The sequence below is a fragment of the Chaetodon trifascialis genome, chromosome 23 (genome assembly GCF_039877785.1).
Source record: "Chaetodon trifascialis isolate fChaTrf1 chromosome 23, fChaTrf1.hap1, whole genome shotgun sequence".
NCBI lineage: Eukaryota > Metazoa > Chordata > Actinopteri > Chaetodontiformes > Chaetodontidae > Chaetodon > Chaetodon trifascialis.
The window spans coordinates 17203154-17222139 of NC_092078.1; the positions used below are offsets into that span (position 1 = coordinate 17203154).

An 18986-nucleotide genomic window follows, 5' to 3' on the forward strand; every position below is an offset into this window, starting at 1 on the left:
CTCAGTTCAGTCAATGAAAGGAGCTTGCAGGAAGTGGTTTATTGAAGCATGGTTTATATGGGCTGTCTGTTGGCAGCTCTTTCACTCCTTTGTCACTCGCCCCGACCATAAAACATTTGTCTTTTATTTACAGCACCTCCACGCACCAAAGCTGCAAGACTTGAGTCAGGAATCACTGAAGGAGCCGTGGTCTCCCTTTCCATCAATGACATAAATGGAGCCAAAAATTGAAATAATTCACCACAACTAGCATCAGCTGTTACTGTACAGTCTTCACTGTGGTTTGAGTTTAATTTATACGGCCATTGACAGAAAATAAATCAAAATTAGGGAATTGTGGAAATCATTTATCAAGCCAAATGTCTAACATTCTCTGCTTCCAGATTCTCCAAAGCTCTTCTTATGTTTTACACAATCGTTAATTGAATCTTTTGGTTCGTACCGTCAGTCAGACGTCTCTCTGGTCCCTGGAAAATTACATCTGGTAATTTTCACCATTGATTCACAGAAGAAAATGAATGACAACTCAGCTGATAATGAATATCATCCTTTGTTGTAGCCCTGGCTAAATTTCCAGTGTTGTGCTAAAAAACTTTGAGTATGTCCTGTTTTTTACATTAATAATATATTTATATAGTATAAAGATCAACACATTATCCTAAAAACAAGGAGCTTTTGATTTGCAAAAGATCAGCTGTTTGCATCTTTTGAGTTAAATTATCATTCTGTCATAAACTATCATGACCGGCAGGATTTATATGAAAGGACACAGCTTGCTCTTTGTAATGCAATAGGTTTTTGTCCATGTTTGACCATTCTCTGTGATTTGACTCCGACATTGCATTGTTTTGCTACTCCAGGAAATGAGCACACTATATGTACTTGATTACTCTGTTGAGAAATCCAGATAAGGAGCAGCTCAAGCAAAGGTCACTGACTCAAGTCTTCATTGTTAAGTGGCGGAATCCCTGTTTTTCATATCGATGAAACTGGCAAGTAATTTGGCCATACTTTGATGTGCATTTGCTGTTTAAAAAGTAGAGAAGTTTGTTAGTGTGCACGTCCAGGCCTAGATGGGTGCAGGTGCAGTACAAAGTCAGCATCGCACAGTAGGAAAAAGAATTGTACCCTCTGAGTTTTATAAGCTTTCGAGTATCAAAGAAGTGTTTCACACAAGGTCAGACCAGGAAGGTCTTTCTGGCTCAGACAATTTTCCCAGAAAAGATGCACCTGAGCTTTTATCAGCAGGTAGTATGTTAAGACCATCATATGGAGTAGACTACAATAGATATTTAGACAAATACTGGAATGAAAATGCTGCAGATTGTTTCAGTAGTGCTGTGCCACTGTCAGATTGAATGGTTGGTGCTGACATATGATTGACTGCTCCCCTGGGGATCAAGAAGTACTGACTGTAGCTTTCCGTTTGCCCATCCTCAGGCCAAAACATTAGCTGTGCATGCAGAATGTCTCATAATCTACTGAAAGAAAACACAGGTTTCAACCATGTGAATATATATTTTTGTGCATTATGTCCGTAAGAGGGTAAGCCAATATGAGAGACATGCTACCTGTATGTTATTTCACTGTAACTACTCTTTTAAAGATCTACATACCCACACATTAGAAAAACAACATTTTTCGCTTGTTTCAGCTTGACCTACATTTCATTTTCAATCAGTCAAAGTGACATTTTGTGCACAGTTTCTAATTGGTGCCGTCCACGTGTCCTGGAAGATTTCAGTGTCCCGGACAAACAGGAAAAATTGCTGTCATGTATGATCTGATAATATACCCTGTTTTCCCATGCCTTTGTATCCAAGTGACTAATGGAGACAACGATGTTTGAAACGGGCCAGTATTTAGCGAGAGCGCTGCAGCCGGCAGCCACTATACAGGCTGCAATGTAATTCCTTCGGGTGTTTGCGCACCATCAATGGACGTCCACTAAAAGTGTTTGTTTTTGCCACTGACAGGCTCCGATTATTATTCTATGTGTCTGACAACATGATGGAAAAGATCTTAACAGAGATAGAGCGTTTTGTTAAAGACTAAGACGAGAACCATTGCATCGCTTTCACCAAAGCCACCAAACTCCATTTACAGAAACAGTCATTTTAGCATTTTTTCTATTCATTGACAGCCTTACTGGAAGTTTGCTCTCACAGCAGATCATCATTAAATAAAGTTAACATGTCACATGTCACACATGTCACTGGGCTCTCTGAGGTTAGGGTAGATAGATCTCTGTAGAGCCGTCTCTTCCTGAACGTTCCCTCTAGTGCTGACAATGTTCTGTTACTTACGTCAGTTGCCATGTCCTCCTGAGCAAATAGCTCCTTAAGGGCAGAGAGCTTTGGTCGCTTCTGCAAACAAGAAAGAGAAGGAAAAACAGACACTATCAGGGTAGACACAAGCGGTGTTCCTCAGACATCCTGCAAGACAAAAACCTAATATAGTCGTCAGGTCAGAATACCTAAAACAACCGAATAATCAATATGATAATGCTACGCATTTGGCATTGTTTCCCTAAGATGGTCTGAGTCTGATGCAGGGTTGGACTCCTTTCAGCCGAATGCTCATGGTTCAAGTATAAAGCATTTTCATGTCTTTGACAAACTGCTCTGCTTTTCTGAAATGCTCATCAGAAACTTTCTCCAGTCTGAAAAAATATACACATTCAGCTAGACTACAATCTTATGAGCAAACTGGTTCATATTGACAAAAGAATAAGCTCAAATCAATGTCCGTCCTTCTCTACAATGCCTGTCCTTCTCCATTGATTTCTTTAGCCGAGGGTCTGTGGAGGCTGTTCCAGCTGTTCTTTACATGCAGGATGACAGCATGTTCTTGAAGGCCAAGAGAGATGAGAAAATGGTGTGTCTCTACTATTGTGTACATCTGTGCTCCACTACCTTGAGTGTGCATGTCAGAGGGAAAACAGTCTGGGTATATGAGCATGATCTGTGTGTCTGCTTAATTTTACACTAACTTTGGTCTTTTTTGAGTTATACTTACTGAGAAGACGCTGCTTCTCCCCTTCATCCACTCCACCATTGCTCTGACTCCTCCTGCCCACTGTGAGACTTGGTCTACATGCATATTTGCTGCATTTTCTAAAGTTACAGCAGCTACTTATTCTATGAATTCCTCCAGAATATCCCCTATCTCTGCAGCTACATCACCCCCTGCCTGAAATGTGTAAGCTGACCTTGTATGCAGGATTTTCTCGTTCCTTACACATAGTGAAACTGTCAAGTAGTCCTGGTCCGCCCATCACCAGTCATTGCCACATCCCTCACATCTTGCAGCTCTCTCTTGACATTTTCCTTCTTTACTGCATACCATCCTGGTATGAGTGGATTTGACAGTATATTTCTGCTGGGGGACTGATACTTAGGGCTTTAAGCTCCTCATCAGCTTGCTATAATTGACATGAGAACACAAAACATCAACACTAGCATGGTTGGATTATTATTGCTTACTATGAAAGTCAGAAAACATGAACTGTGCTAAACAATTAGCAGAGCAATATTGGTCAATTACTGCACCGTTACGTTACAACCTCACGGTTTACTTGCCTCCACCACAGAGCCTCCACTGTTGAGAAAGACAGCAAACCTTTAGCAATAAAGACTTGTTGCTGGGAAGATGGATGCATATTGTTGCATACATATATTGAGTTGCATGCAATATGTACAAGCCTGATTAAAAATAAAGCCACATTTTGATCTCTTCTTAGGCATTTTTAGACCTAATGCGACACACAGTGTAAGCGTCTCAAAATACAGCAACACACACCCATGTGAGCCCTGTCTCTAGCCATAGCTTAGTGTTTTTGCTGCAGGACTCGTTGGACAGCCAATCACCACCAGCGTTAATTAGATCTTGGTACAAACTTTCTGCATGCTTATTGGCTCACTGATGCTTATGAGACACTAATTAGGTACTTTTTGATAGTTGATAGTATGTAAGAAAGTTCAGTAGCCAGCCCTATTGATTGGTCAGTTTCTTATTACTTATCTGCTATGATCTTTACTGATAATTCTTTAATAATCCAATATCAGCATGGCCAATTAATCGGTCTATCTTAAGTTGTTATCAGTCAATAAGAAAATAGCTTGGAAGGTGGAACTTGCAGTGATGTGGGCGGTGGGCTGCCAAAAGTAACAAATTAAAGTGTGTGACTGCAGAGATAAAGGCGAGCATGGCTGTTTGCCTTAGAAGATGGTTGCAGAGGCTTCCGAGCAGGGCTGGGCAGTACAGCGATGTATGCTGTGAGTGATTAGGGCTTTGTCAACTGTCAGAGATTTTACTATGCATTTTTGCCACGATAGCTACAGTATCCCTCTAATATAGACTAATGTGGGCAGTGTTGCAAATCCATTTTATCTGATTTTTGAATCCTCTTGATGAAGCACAATTTGTCAGATTTGTCAGGTGTCTTATAGAGCAGGGCAGATATTTACTTATCACAGATTTATTGTATTGGTGAATATGTTTGCCAACAAGTAGCAAGAAATTGCAGTACAAAAATGCCAAAGATGTGTTTCATACAGTGTCCATGTCTTTATGACATGACATATCCGAGAACGCCGGCCATTTTTTTCTGCTTGTCAGTGCTCAACTTGTCACTACATGTCTTAGTCACAATTCTTTAGTAGACAAGCAATCCTATATGTATGTGTAATCTCTACTTATTTACTTTCCCTTTTTGCATCTCTTGGCTAACTTTGTTAAGACTCTTGTTAAGCGTCTCATTGAAGACATGATGTTTCAAATCCAGCATGTTGACTATAGATGTCTTGTGCAAAATGAGTTTGTAATGACTGGCTCATAGAGCAAACAGCTACATGTCTTAAATCTCTCAAATATCTACAGGTACATGCAAAAATGTGGATACCCCTGGTCTATATTTCTATCATTGTAAATAGCTAAGGGAGTAAAAGAGGTTTTCGCCAGCTTTGCATATTGTGCAGGTGTAGCTGCACAAATATGACATGGTATGGTGTCAGAGTATTTCTAAAGCTCTGAAATTTGCATCACTTGGCCTCTCCTAATCAAACTCATTAAGGTCAGAGAACTTGGTAAAAGTTATGAGCTCAAATCTCTTGAGTCGCATAAACATTTTTTTAGTGCTCCTCTCTTTTTTTCACTCTATAATTATACAACAAAACCCAAAAAATTGCACAAATCTTGCCTCAAGTGTTGAAGAGGATGTTTAAGTTTTATGCCTTTTTGAGATCGGCTCATCTTCTACTCACTTAACTATTCACAATAGCATAAATTTTGACATTTTTCAAACAGCTGTTTATGGTTTTTGGCCCAAAAAAGCCAGAATCAGCAAGGCTATATAGTCTTTGATTTCTTGGATTTGTCCAAAACAGTTATTCCTGTTCATTTAGTTTATCCACTGACATTTTTTGATTATTTTCTAGGAAATGTATTATGTCTCAACATTTATATCGTTATTGCAATATTTACTTATACCACGATACAGACAGTTCACCGTATTACCCACTGCTACTTCCAATCAGTATGGCAGTTTCTGTCTGCTCTGCTGCATCTATGGAACGAGTAAGAACAGTGTGGTCACAAGATGGACTTGAAGTGGGTGAGGGTTGCTGGAGGTCAGGAGCAGATGGATGCTGGCCACCAGTGTGGACTGGTCAACTGGAGGGTGGTCGAGATATGAAATTTCTAATTGCAGTAGTTACATTTAAAGAAGATGTAGCATCAGATGTCAGATATGCAATATAATGGTTGTCAAGGGAGGACTGGGAGTCTGTTGGCAGCACCTTGTCCCACTGTGTCTGTTGTTTGTCTGGGATTTGCTATCAGGAGCATCCCTATGATCAATCCTCCTGTTCTCCTTTCCATCTGTGTTTGGTCCCTTGAGATAGGTGTGGTGTTAGTCTGGGATATGCATATGGTGTTGTTTATGTCTAATTTCTTGTCATACAACATCTGTTTCTTTTTTATATTTTATATTCTTTATATATATATATATATATATATATATATATATATATATATATATATATATATATATGCTTCTCTGTGTTTTTTCCAAGCTTTACCTGCTTCTGGTGCAGCTAGTTTGGGTACTGACGGGGAGAATGCGTAACCTGGTTTGTTAATTCAAATCAGCCCCAGCCTAACCAAATGAAGATACCGTACATGATGAGAAATGAGGAGTGTGTGCAATTGTCCTGACCCCCATTCAACCTTTAACTGACCCACACTTGCCACCTGTGGGGCCACTTAACCAGTGAGTCGGCATATAACACAAAGCTCTCCCTTCCATTCTGGCCTTTAATCTTAGCAGACTAATCTTGATCCCGTTTGTGTTCTAGGGTCTTGTTAGCTGATTAGTGTGAGGTCGTTTGGGTCAGAGTTCCTGCAGGACTATGGAGAAAACTTAAAAAGTGTGAGGTTGTTTTTAAGGGACTGTGCTCAGTCAACCAGAGACGGCATCCCTACTAAGCTGCTAATCACCAACCACCATTGTTAGAGCAGCTCGTATCAGGACTACTCCATGTTTTTAGACTGCTGTACTATCATATGATTCTTGTTTGTTCCACAAAACATTTAGCACTCAGTACATTTTTACTTCAAAGACTGTTTAATCAGATTTCTTTCTGGTCGACTGGATTTGTCAGGACCAGGCCTGGGATTCAAACCTGTCACTTTTTGACAGTTTAGTGTTTCTACTGTGGTCACTTCCTCCTGGACTTTGTAGAAACCAGCTAAATCACTGTCATAGATGTTTAGTTAAGACCCCTTTTAGACATGTTTTCTAAAAAGTCTCAAGTGGCTTTTACACCAAAATTACCTTGTTTAAAATTCATGAAATGACATCTACCACTTCCCTCTCCTTGGAAAAAAATGAAACATTAATATGCAAATGTTATTTTATTTTCAACACTTCACTGCTGCATACAAAATGTGTATTCTCGGTGTATGTGCACCAGAGGATTCATGCTTGTATCATGAATCCTCATGATACAAGCATGACAGTGCCATCATTATGCCACATCATGTTGGTATCATTTCCATACTAGACCACAATTGGCATCTTCTGATATTACAAAGTCCTACTTTTTGGTATGCTGAGTGTCAGATAGTGATAGCAGCAAAGGCAAAAATGCCCAAAGAAATCCTAGAATGTCCCTAAACTGTGATCAAGGGGCAAAAATTACCCCCAAGATTTCAGGCCAAAATCTTAATCTTATATCAAGCCATCGTTTTATAAGGCCAGGCATTCCATCACCTGCAGTGAAGTTGGCTTCACTGGACCAGTACCTCATTAAAAAAGCTCCAACTGATTCAGAAGAAAGCAACCTGAATCCTGGGCAATCACCAGCACCACCCCCGGCAAATAAGAGTGCAGAGTAGCTGCTTCTACAATGAAGTGAATGAGAGTCTCCTCTTCTGTGAATCATGCAGGGCTCACCCACCCAAACGTAGCTGGACAGCTAAAAGCTAATCGTGACTATATTAATGTAAGGAAACATATACAATCCAGTAACACACAAACCCCAGAGTCTGGTGTGCAAGATAACATAGTCAGTCGGCAGTTAAGGTTAACTAGCGATCATTAGCAGCAAATGTTAGCCAGCTAGTGCTAAAGTTACAGCCTACATGTGGGTTATGCCAACTAATGTTACTGAGCTCACTGCACCCAGTGAAGTAAGTTTTTAAGTCCCAAATCTAGAAAATCTTTTTTCTGTGATGCAGTGCTGAATATTTGGGCTTGTAATTTTATTTCAAATGATCAGCAGGGTGAAATTTGAGGTTGAAATAAAGTGTGCTAAAATGTTATTTCCAGAACTGTGTCAAAGAGAAGGAATAATACACTAGTTTTGACTGTTGTGACAGTGCTTGTCTGTACTAGTCTGTAATTTTGTGGAACACCTGAGGCTGTGGCATGCAGTGCACACACCAGGGAAAAGTTCTCCATCAGGGCTTTCTGGCTTTCTGACCCTATTCTATGCACATGCAGACACTTCTCTTTAAAACATCAATAGTATCCATGTTATTTACTCATCTTGGGACAAGGCGTGATCACTGAACACATTTTAATCTGGGTTCATTTCACTTTAAAACAGCAACCTTGTGCACTAATTACTATTTTTGTCTGGACAGCAACCGCAGGACTAGCACTGCAATCGTGGTTGTGTGTGACTGACTGAGTAGCTAAGTGACGAAGTCACACCAGTGGTGTGGACAGCTGAATGTTGAAGATTAGCTGTTAGCTCTTTCAAAATGAATCTGCATCAACTGTTGTCTATTATGCCATCAGGGGCATTTACAGCAAACACATTTCTATTAAGTCTCAGCACTGATGTGTTGATTGTTTCTGAGTTCATCAGAATTTTCTCAAATTCAGACACACAGACATTTCATCACCCTTTACTGGTCTCTGGAGGCTATTTTGCTTTTTAGATTCAGTCAAGGAGTACTAGCTTTCCAGATTTCTTTATTGTGTGTTGTTTTGATGTATGACTGTTTTTTGTTTTTTTCAAATATTAACTTTCATAATTGGAGTGGCTGTTTTCAGTGATTTCAAACATTTCCATACGTGCAGCAATGCCTCTGCAGCAAATATCATGGGACATATAAGTTGCAAAAACTAAAATCTCTACTTATAAACTTGACAGGCTGATGTTTGAGAATTGTTTGGTGTATTTAAACAGAAGCATTTTTGATAAGGCTCTGTAAAATGTGTTAAAGAAGATGAGTGAGGAAATGTCAGTGTTTGCTGCTTGATGGAAATGGTCATGCTTTTTCTTTGTCTATGCTGCAGTTTCTTGCACAGCTTTATGCTGAGGGAAATGCTTCCGTTAGGACGAAGAGGGATTAACAGTTAATTAGCGAGCGGAAGGAGCTCATATTTGAGCCACAAGCCCCACTAAAGAATTTCTTATTTTCAGTTTTGTCTTTTGTTTTATGGTCAGGTCTGTTGTCTCGCCCAGCCTCATTACAAACCAGTCTGTGTAGGAAGGGCAAATACATAGTGACTGGCATTGTTCTGTGATTGGCATCTGGGTTTAAACCAAGGCCATGTTAATAAACGACACAGCTCTGTCCCTCTTTGAAAGCTTCGGTGACCACTGGCAAGTTTTCTGTTACAGGTCAGTGGTTGCATTGTACACCACTGCCTCTCAGACGCTCCTTCAGATAATATTAACCTTTTCAACCTGAACTACTGAACCCCAGCCAAGATGCTGTACTGACTTCTCCTTTATATTAGCTGGGTTTGTAGCTTCAAGGTTTTTAATTTTACATTTCTATTTTAACTTTTCTCTATTTTAACCTTTTACTTGGAATCTGTGTTGAGGGAAAGATTATATTTGTTGCAGTTGCAAAACCATGAGTGTTTCTTGACGGTGAGTTTGGTCAGTATTCACAGACGGTGTTTATTGCTAAAGACATGTGGACATCAAACCATGATAAACATGGCAGGGTTTGTCCAGGACATTGTCTACTGAAAGTGTTGATTAGCATCAAGATCAATTTAGTTTCATGTCTAAAAATGTTTAAACAGTAATCAAACTAATTAAATATATTGCTTATGCTGTGTATTGTTTTGGGCTGCAACAAGCTTTTTTTAATTTAATTTTGTCTATAATCATTTGGTCTATGAAATTTCAGAAAATGATGAAAAATGTTCTACACGATTTCTGCGTTCAAGGAAGCATCTTCAGATATTTTGTTTTGTTTGACCCAACATTCCAAAAGCCAAATACATTGAGTTTGAATGACACAAGATAGAAGAGCAGCGAACCCTCACATTGGTGAAGCTATGGTTTGCTTTAAAAGTAACTAAAATGATTAATCAATGAAAAAACTGGTTGCCGATCCATTTTCTTTCAGTCAATAGATCGACTAATCCTTTCAGCTTTGTTCGTATTTGAGAATGATATTAGCAAAGGGCATCTGCATTTCTACTGTAAAATGCTGCAGCACTGACATGATATCATACACATTTATTTAGTTTTATTTTTCTAAGAATAGTAAGTTTATATTGACCATAATTTGTGTATTGGCATACAGAAATGTGAAATATAATTATTTATTAATTGAAAGTGTTGTTTTTCCATGGTGCACCTGTTAGTTTAGCACTGAAACTGACAAATATTTTCTAATCTTTCACTGTATTTTCCTATAAAATGGCAGAAAATGGTGGTTAATACCCATATAATTTCCCATTGCTCAAAGTTACATATTGATATTTGTATTTGTGACCATAAGTCAAAGATATTCAGCGTACTATCATACTGTATATGACAATTGCAAGCTTCAAGTTCTTACATTTTGAGGCTGAATCACCGCAAATTTGTACAAAAAAAAAAGGTTATTGGAAAATAACCAGTAAGGTACCAGAAATGGTAGCACAGAATTGCTTAACATAGGTTTGAGGTAATTTTGGTACATTTTGGTTTTAAGGGAATATCTACCAATATACCATTTTATACCAACTTTGTAACCGTCATTGATATCAGTGGTCTAATTGTACGTTAACTCTAGCTGCACTGAAAATGTCTCCGCATGACCTCACGTCTAACCAGTTGTTCATGCAAATAAGAAAAATATACTAACACATGTCACGAGTTGATGTGCTTGAGTGTGAATTTTTCTTTCCATTCTGATGCGGTTCAGCCCGTCTCCTCCTCCACCTCGGTTCATGTAAAGGTGTGCTAGTGAATGGGCTCTTTTAGTTGGATGTAATTGAACCTGACCCACATGCACAATTAACTCTAACCCATAATATTTGCTCAGCGGTATTGGGTTTTGGCTGGCTCGGCCCCAGTGGTGAGGTCGACCTCGGTGTAGTCAGCTGAGCCATCAATCACTGCTGCTCCCTGAAGGGGCAGGGCTCCAAAAAGAAACAGGAGAGCAAAGGGATGATTTGGTTGGTGCCAGAGCTTGGTCAGTCAGAGGATGACTCAAAGTATTTCCAAGGTCTCCTGCATTGCTGAAAGCCAAGCTGTCAGCTGTATGCAAAAAAGCTATTACGTTTTTCCAGACGTCTGATGTGTCCACCTCAGGATTGGCTGAAAGACCAAATAGTTCTTGAGCTCCTGTCAAGAACAGATGTATGACACCAAATGCTCAATCAGAGTCTTAGTCTGTTTGCATTTTATCATGAGCAGCTATATGCTGATTTTTTTAAATGTGTTTGTTTTATACTGTTATAAACATGTTGAAAAAAAAATAACGTCTTTTTTTTGTTTTGGCACCAATGAAAAGTGGCATCCAGTCTGAACCCTCGCAGGGTTCCGCTTCACCTGAGATATGAAACAGTCTGTGGTACCTTTCTTGATGTTTGCAATTTAATATTGATAATGTTTTAGTGTTATGATTCAATATTATCATAATATGCCTCAGTATTGTGTTTTTTGCAATATTATGTAATAGTCATTGCTGATACAGCTATAATGATTACAAAAATTACAATGATTGTAATGATAATGTCAAGATGGCAACCATGAAATGTATTTGACACTTGGCTCCAGTCCACCTGCAGAGCTCACAATATTGCTTTTACTGGCAATTTCAATTTGTTTTGGGATCATTCCTCGCTTTCAAAGGCTGACGGGGTGGGCATCTGTGTGCTAGCAGCTAACTTGCAGCACGCCATGCAGTCGTCTTGACTTGAGTCAGTGTTTACATCCAACATTCTCTCCCTGAAACCTCCATCTCAGCCTATAGTGGCTCCTCAGAGTACTGTTCCCCCTGCTAGCTCCCCCCAGCAACCCCATCTGTCATTCACCCTCTCAATGGGAACTTTTTCCTTATAGACCACACCGTATCATACTGCAGTACCCAGAAGATCGCATCCATTTAATTCCCTCGAACCCCCTTCCTGCTCCCACCCTCTTACTGCTGGAACAAATGGACTACAATGACAGTCCCCTCTGTTCCTTGGTACACACCTGAACTACGTCAGTTCAAGACTTTAGGTCAACCCAGAGACTCTACCAAGACTGGACTTGCTGTCCATAAGCAAATGTATTGTGATCATGTACTCCACTACAGAAATGCCATCTCAGCTAAAACCTCTTGTTGTACAAACATCATCAATACAGGTGAAGGGAAATTTCTCTTATCCACAGTGAAAAGGTTACTTCAGACCACCTCAAGTCAGAATGAATAGGAAGTTTTTCAGCTCTTCATAAGCACCTGGCTCTGCTAACATGATGCAGACCAACTTACCATCAACAAGTGTCATGAAACTGCCACCATCCACTGTCCTATGAGACTTCAGTCCAACAGAAAATCCCATTTTTGCGCTCATTTCTCAGTCCTACACCTCTCTATGTCACCTGATTCCAATCCCCACGACCCGAGTTAGATCATGTCTTCCCTGATAGCCACCATTATCATCTCCTCCTTCCACTAAAAGTTGCCTTAATCAGACCAACACTGAAAAAACCTGGGCCTTAACGACTACCAGCCATCTGAAGTTCAGTTCTACTTGACAACAATAATCTCTGTGAACAATTTCAATCCAGCTTCTGCCCGAAAAGTGGCACATAACGATCTCTCAGTTGCATCCTATTTTTCACTACAGTATTGTTTTCTAACTCATTTGTTGAGCTTTGTCCCTGTGCTTACTGCATATCTCACTATTAACTATGTTGGTGTGTAATTTCTGATGCTTTGCTGTTTAGTCTGTTATTTTATTGTTGATCTTTTATGATGTAAGATAACCCTGATAACAATGAAAGTCACCATAAAATCAAACCTATTGTTATTATCAGCGGTAGTAGTGGTGATGGTTGTCATAGTTTGACAAACAACACCTCCATTTACTGGCATTTACTCAGAGCAAATTGATTGAGTTTGATTGAATGAGGAAACTAATAGGAATTTTTGTTAAACTGTTTTCAAGGGCAAAATTAAATTTTCTCAATCAACAATAGTTGTGTATTTCCATTAAAGCTTAAAAGATGAGTCGATTCTTCATTTAATCTGCGGATAAACTAAGCAGGCAACTATCTTATAAATCACACAGTCAATCAACAGATATGGAAAATAATCATCAGGTTAATTGAAAACGGAAACAGCCATTAGTTGCAGCCCGAATTGGAATGAGTTGTTTTACATGATGCTTATTTCTATTATCACTGCATCTGAAATTCTTGTCTGATCTCCAAGGAAGCAACTAATGAGGATCCGAACAAAGTAGCTTATGTATGATTCATTATAGAACATAATGGATGGGAGCAAGTTTTCCATTCATGCTTTGAGTCAGAGTGACACGATCTACAGATGAACCAAAGCTAAGACCAGCCTTTATGTGTGCTCTCAGTAAACACACTCCGGTCTCCACATACATGGACTTAATTGGTACTTCTTCTATGGAGTCCGCTGGGAGTGAGGCTGACAAACACAGTCCTCCAGGGAAGAACACCTGAGCACCTGATTGTGTTTGTCTTTAAAGGCCCATGGGGATGAGGAGTCTTCACCTTGTCATGAGCTGGGTGGATTCACGAGCTATAAAGGCCCTGCTTCTAATTTAAGCCACTTTTTTTGTATTGCTCTCAGCACAGGTAATGAAAATGGGAGTTAATTAGATCTCATGAGAATGGGGCTGCAGGTTTAGTGGCTCAGTGCATTCAGTGACACGCTGAAAGACTTTCAAAAGCCATCGCCACAGTCACCATTGATTTCATACGCTACTTCACCTGATTTTTGTGTCCAGAATGGTGAGGGAATGTGATAGATATAATAATAGCAACGGCCACCACACACACAGGCTGCTGCTGTGCACTCAAAAGCGATTGGATGAGGGCAGCTGCTTTGTATTTCATAGAACTTGATGAATTTAAACCAGTCTTTCTGCTTTGCTAGTCACCTTGTGTTAAAGGTCGATGGTCTCTCTTTAATATTACATTTATTTTTCATTTCAGTGTGCAAGGATCCACCATACAAAGTGGAGGAGTCTGGATACGCTGGCTTCATCTTGCCCATTGAAGTTTACTTCAAAAACAAGGTGCATTTAAGTGTTAATCACCAGCAAAGTGAACATGACTTGGGTAAGTTCTGATAGACTGACTGTGACTGTTTGCCTCTTTTCTCTCTATGGGTGGATCACCACTTTTCCTTAGGAAGAACCGAAGAAAGTTCGCTTTGATTACGACCTGTTCCTCCACCTGGAGGGCCACCCGCCTGTCAATCATCTCCGCTGTGAGAAGCTCACCTTCAACAATCCAACAGAGGAGTTTCGTAGGAAGCTACTGAAAGCCGGAGGGGTAGGAGTGTGAGGGATTGAGTGACATCTCTTAATGTGATACAGAAACTTCTGTTACTTCTACGTAACGGCAAAAACATTGTCTCTATTTTTCCAGGGAAAGTCGATGGAGATTGTTGTTTTCCAGAAATACTCTTGTACCCTCTCACACATACTTCTACACCATCAATCTGCAATTTGAAAGTCGATGATTCAAGTCACTAGTTGAGAAGTCAACTTGCATTTTATCAGTCAAATCACATCATCGTACACAGAGCAGTGCAGGAGCAACAGAATGGAAGGATGTAAACTTGACAAACCAAGTCACTAAATGACAACAAAGCAAACTGATGGAAGTGGAGAAGCGCGATGGAAACAGGGAGCAGCATGGCTTGTTTCTGTTCACTGCTCCAACACTCTCAGCTCCAGTGCTGAGTGTGAGTGAAGTCTGCTAAACTAGTTTAGAACCAGATGCTGTTGCAAACTCCTCTACTGCCATCCACTGTGACTGAGTGTTTGGCTCACAGAGCTGTCAGAAGCCTGGCTGGAGAGATTTTAGAGCTGAACGATAAGCAGTATGCACATTTATTATTTCTCTGAGTGGAAATCTGATGTTTTCACATCACAGATAGCAAACAAAAGCATTAACATGTGTGTCTTACAGATAAAACATGATACACAAGTTTGGAGTTCAGTATTCCAAGAGTAAAATCTGATAAATGATGCCAGATTTTATTTAATGGCACAGTCACGTTTTTTTTCTAACATTTTCAGACCTGAGAAACTGCTCTTTGTTGAACTCTGAGGCACCACAGCTGTTATTCACAGGAGGACTGTGACTGTGAGCACCAAATCATTCTGTTACAGTACATTAGGTGTAACCGAACCGCTCCTGTTATCTGTTCTCCTGCTCTGAAGAGGCTGCTTTATTGTTTGACCGGTATTGTCTGAGCTTCTCTTCAATTTTATCATTTCATTTAAGAATTATTCTTCAGTGTACAGGATATGATGAAATCCATACAGTGCAGAGCGAATGACTTTAAATGTAGCCAGCACTTAGATAAGCTGATCTAGTCATTGCCCTGATACCGGTCCAATAAAGTCCAATCTGATATTTGGCCCACCTCACTGTTCAAGTCTTGGCTCAAAGCTATGAAGTTGATAAGCTTAAATTATTGACATGATGGAGATAAAAGTTTAATATGGGGAGTGTGACTCCTGAGACGGACATGATGCAATGAGCTACAGTAGAGAGAAGTCACAATTACAGAAACACTCATTCCACTCGCTGGTGTACAGTGGTGCTTCTGTTACCTCATAAACAATCTTTAGATGAGTGCACCGGCTTGCAGAGAGCACAAAAAGATGACAACAGGCAAGCTAAAGTTTGGCCTGTCATCAAGTTACTCACAAGCTGCCCCCAGCATTGTTTGTCATTTTAAATGGTGAGGGCGACGGCCTGTGCCAGCTAAAAATGAGAAGCTGCTTGCTGACTGTTGTGTTAATTGCTTTTTGCTAATAAGAGAGGAGAGATAACAGCTTCATTATAGTCGGAGCTAGCTGAGTCAATAACCAGTGCAACCAAATAATGTTTCACATTCTCTAATTGTGACTCGCATTTGAAGCTAAATGCGTGCAGTGCAGAGGCCAGCTGTCATTAAGGAGAGCCATGCTGCAGCATTACTAGGCTGATGTCAACAAAATACAACAGAGATCAGTTATCTGCTTTATTTCAGTCAAAAAGATCATTAAAATATGCACAAATCTGCCCTGATATCGAGCCTTAGGATCAGTTTGGGACACGCTAGCTGCTTCTTCAGTGCTGGGTGCAGTCAGTCTGTTGGCACACAGCCAGAGGACCCCTGTAGTCTGGAGGTTTTATGACTGGTGCTAAGTGCTCTGTATTTACTTTGCCCTGCACTCCCACCTTAGCCTCGGAAAGGACTCAAGTGCTGACACAGATCACGTCAAAGCTTACATTCTCTTTTGTCAAGATGAGAGTCTGAAGGGTCTTCAGTGTTGTTACACTGTAAACATAACACTGTGTTCTACAGATATGGACATTGATAAATAATGCTAATAACAATTTGGCTAATCTTAAATTATTTGAATTGTATAGGATTAAGCTGTATATGATAATTATCTCTCTCTTTTGTCGTCCCTCTCTTAAACAGCAGCGGGATCCCCACAAACGAAGTGCAGAAGACTCAAAAGTAAGATTTCCAGCATGCTTTGGGGGTCATGGATGAAAAAAGCTTCTCTAAAGATGACTGAAGATTTGGACACCTCTATAAAGTGGTTTCAAATAGCTTTTGGTGTAATGATAGCAGCACTCCTTGGCTGGCCGGGAGATTTACCATTGTGTTCCTCAGCACTCCAATACAGTCACACTGAGGCAGCTGTGTTGTCTTTACTTGCATATTCTGGCTATCTTTGTAGCCGTGTAACGTCTGCAAGATGTTCCAGGAAAAACAGGCAGCTTTACATGTTAGAATGTTTGACATTTGAGGCTCTTGGCAATGAAGATGGCAATGCACTAATGCATTACTATTAAGTCATCCTTGAGTCTAATAAACGATTACTCTTACTGGACCACTTGAAGTAACCAACAGTCACTTTGCTTTCCAAACAATTCTAGATTGATTGTATTGGTTTTCATTCGTGTGACAAGAGTGAGGTGTCAATACTTACCAACACCTCTAGAGTTCAGCAATTAACTTGTTATATCTTGTTTGTTCAATCCATACCAACGGTACTGAAAAGGATTTAACTTCGATACCCAGCCCTCCTTCTCAACTTGACCCAAAGCAAAATCTTTCAAAGCAAAGACGCCTCTGATTATTTCGGTCTGTTGCTCTTCCTCTGGCAGGTGATGGTAATGCAGGAGGGCTCCTCCTCCCTGTTCGGCCAGCACCTGAAGCTGCCTACACTTCCCAACAGCTCGCTGACATCCACCTTCTCTGACCCGAAGAAGAGCAAAAGCTTCCATGGGTCAAAGGTCAGTGTTGTTTCCAGACACAGCCTGGAGCAAAACAACCTTCTCCTCTGCCTCTGCTCTCAGCCCCATCCAGCTCTGAAACTTTTTACCCCTTCAAAGTCTCCAGTCCCTAATCCCCCACATATTTGGCAGGTTCAAAGACGTCCAATATATTTAAACTCAGGGATTTCAAAGACATCCCACTTTGGCTCGAGCAAACTATATCTTGGCTGCCGCTCGGCCGTAAGCACTTGCTCCACTGACTCAGACGTGCTGTGATTCTTCAACAACCTGAGGGCTTGAAGAAGCCCACATTTTGCTCGAATGTCCTTAAAAGCTTGCTATGCACAGAAGTTTCAGACAATAATGTTGTGCAGCGTCAGTGAAGAGAATTGAAGAGGGAGATAGAGGAAAAAGGCGCAATGATGGTCCGAGCAGCTACACATGTGATTTGAGACATGTTGTCCAGCACTAAATCATGTATGTCAATAAGCTCTCATGTTGTTTCCATTATGTGTTATTTTTAGTCCCTTTTAAATAGTGTCATTTAAGAGCCAGGTTAGAGAGGCCCATTTCACATGGAAACAGTTTCCAGTCTAAACACAGTGTGTGATGAATTACTTGCAGAGCAGGAGGTCACACACACACACACACACACACACACACACACACACACACACACATATCCTGAGAAGCCCTAAATGCTTACATTTTACCCCATTATTTAAGTCCTATTATGATACTATTGCACCTGATATACAGTGTTTAATATAAAAAATGTGTTTTTAAAATAAGATAAACCTTTATTGAGTAAAATCTTACAGCAGCATACCTGTCAATGCTTGGATTTGAGGCCATCCCACCATCCATACCAATGTCCACATACTCCTTAGATTTAGAAAACACATTGAATCCTAAAATCAGAGCAACAAGGATTGTAGTGCTAATATAATGATATACTGTGTGTATTGTACACACTGTAAGGTATTTATATAGTAAAAAATGTATAGATGGAGAGAGCTATTGTATGAAATACAATGAAAGTGTGAATTGATATAATGTATGCAGGTCTTAAAAATAGTTTTTCCTCATAAAAGGCCTTAGAGGGTATTAAATAGTCCTAGATTTAATTTACATTCAGTTGATAAAGTCTTGAATATTTTCACTTGCCTGCTATAGGCATTAATTGTATTAAATGTATCATCAGGAGTTATGTAATAATCATTTTTAGGCCTACACCTGCACAGGTTTTCCATTACACTTTCATGCTTTTGTTGGTATGATTGTGAAACAGGTGTTAAACGGTGTTCAGTGTGGGATTAAAAAGCTCTTAAAAAGTCTTAGATGTAACTTGGTGGACTCTGCTAAAACCCTTAGAATAAGGTAAAAATGTATTCTGTATCTGGTTGTAATTATGATGTGCTTTCAGTTCCACTCCAACAGTAGTATTATTATAGGCCCTTTAGTGATTTACATCAGCTCGGGTCACCTGCTAACCTCCCAATGTCACGGTGCTGAAAGGTTTGTTAAAAAGTGCCACTTTAGTGATCTCTTCAATGTTGATGGCAGTAGAGGCACTGTGTGTCCCCTCCAGAGCACTAAACCAGTTTTTATGTTGGGCTGCCCTGGGAGGGAAATGGGTTCACTGCATGCAGGAGTTTGGAATGAGCCAGCAGCTTTACATCCTGAGGTCCCAGGGTCACCAGCAGATAGACAAAATGAAAGGTTTTAGTGGTGATTGGGCAGAGTTGTAACACACCCTGTCGT

General features: G+C 40.1%; 1 protein-coding gene across 2 annotated transcripts in view; it reads left to right on the plus strand.

Moving 5' to 3' along the window:
• Positions 1-18986, plus strand: part of mllt3 (MLLT3 super elongation complex subunit) — a 47826-nt gene that overhangs the window by 12883 nt on the left and 15957 nt on the right. For both annotated transcript variants that reach the window (XM_070993854.1, XM_070993855.1), the window contains exons 3-6: positions 13923-14005; positions 14121-14264; positions 16417-16455; positions 17112-17240. In XM_070993854.1, the coding sequence (XP_070849955.1) occupies positions 13923-14005; positions 14121-14264; positions 16417-16455; positions 17112-17240 (395 nt within the window). The remainder of the gene's footprint in view (positions 1-13922; positions 14006-14120; positions 14265-16416; positions 16456-17111; positions 17241-18986) is intronic.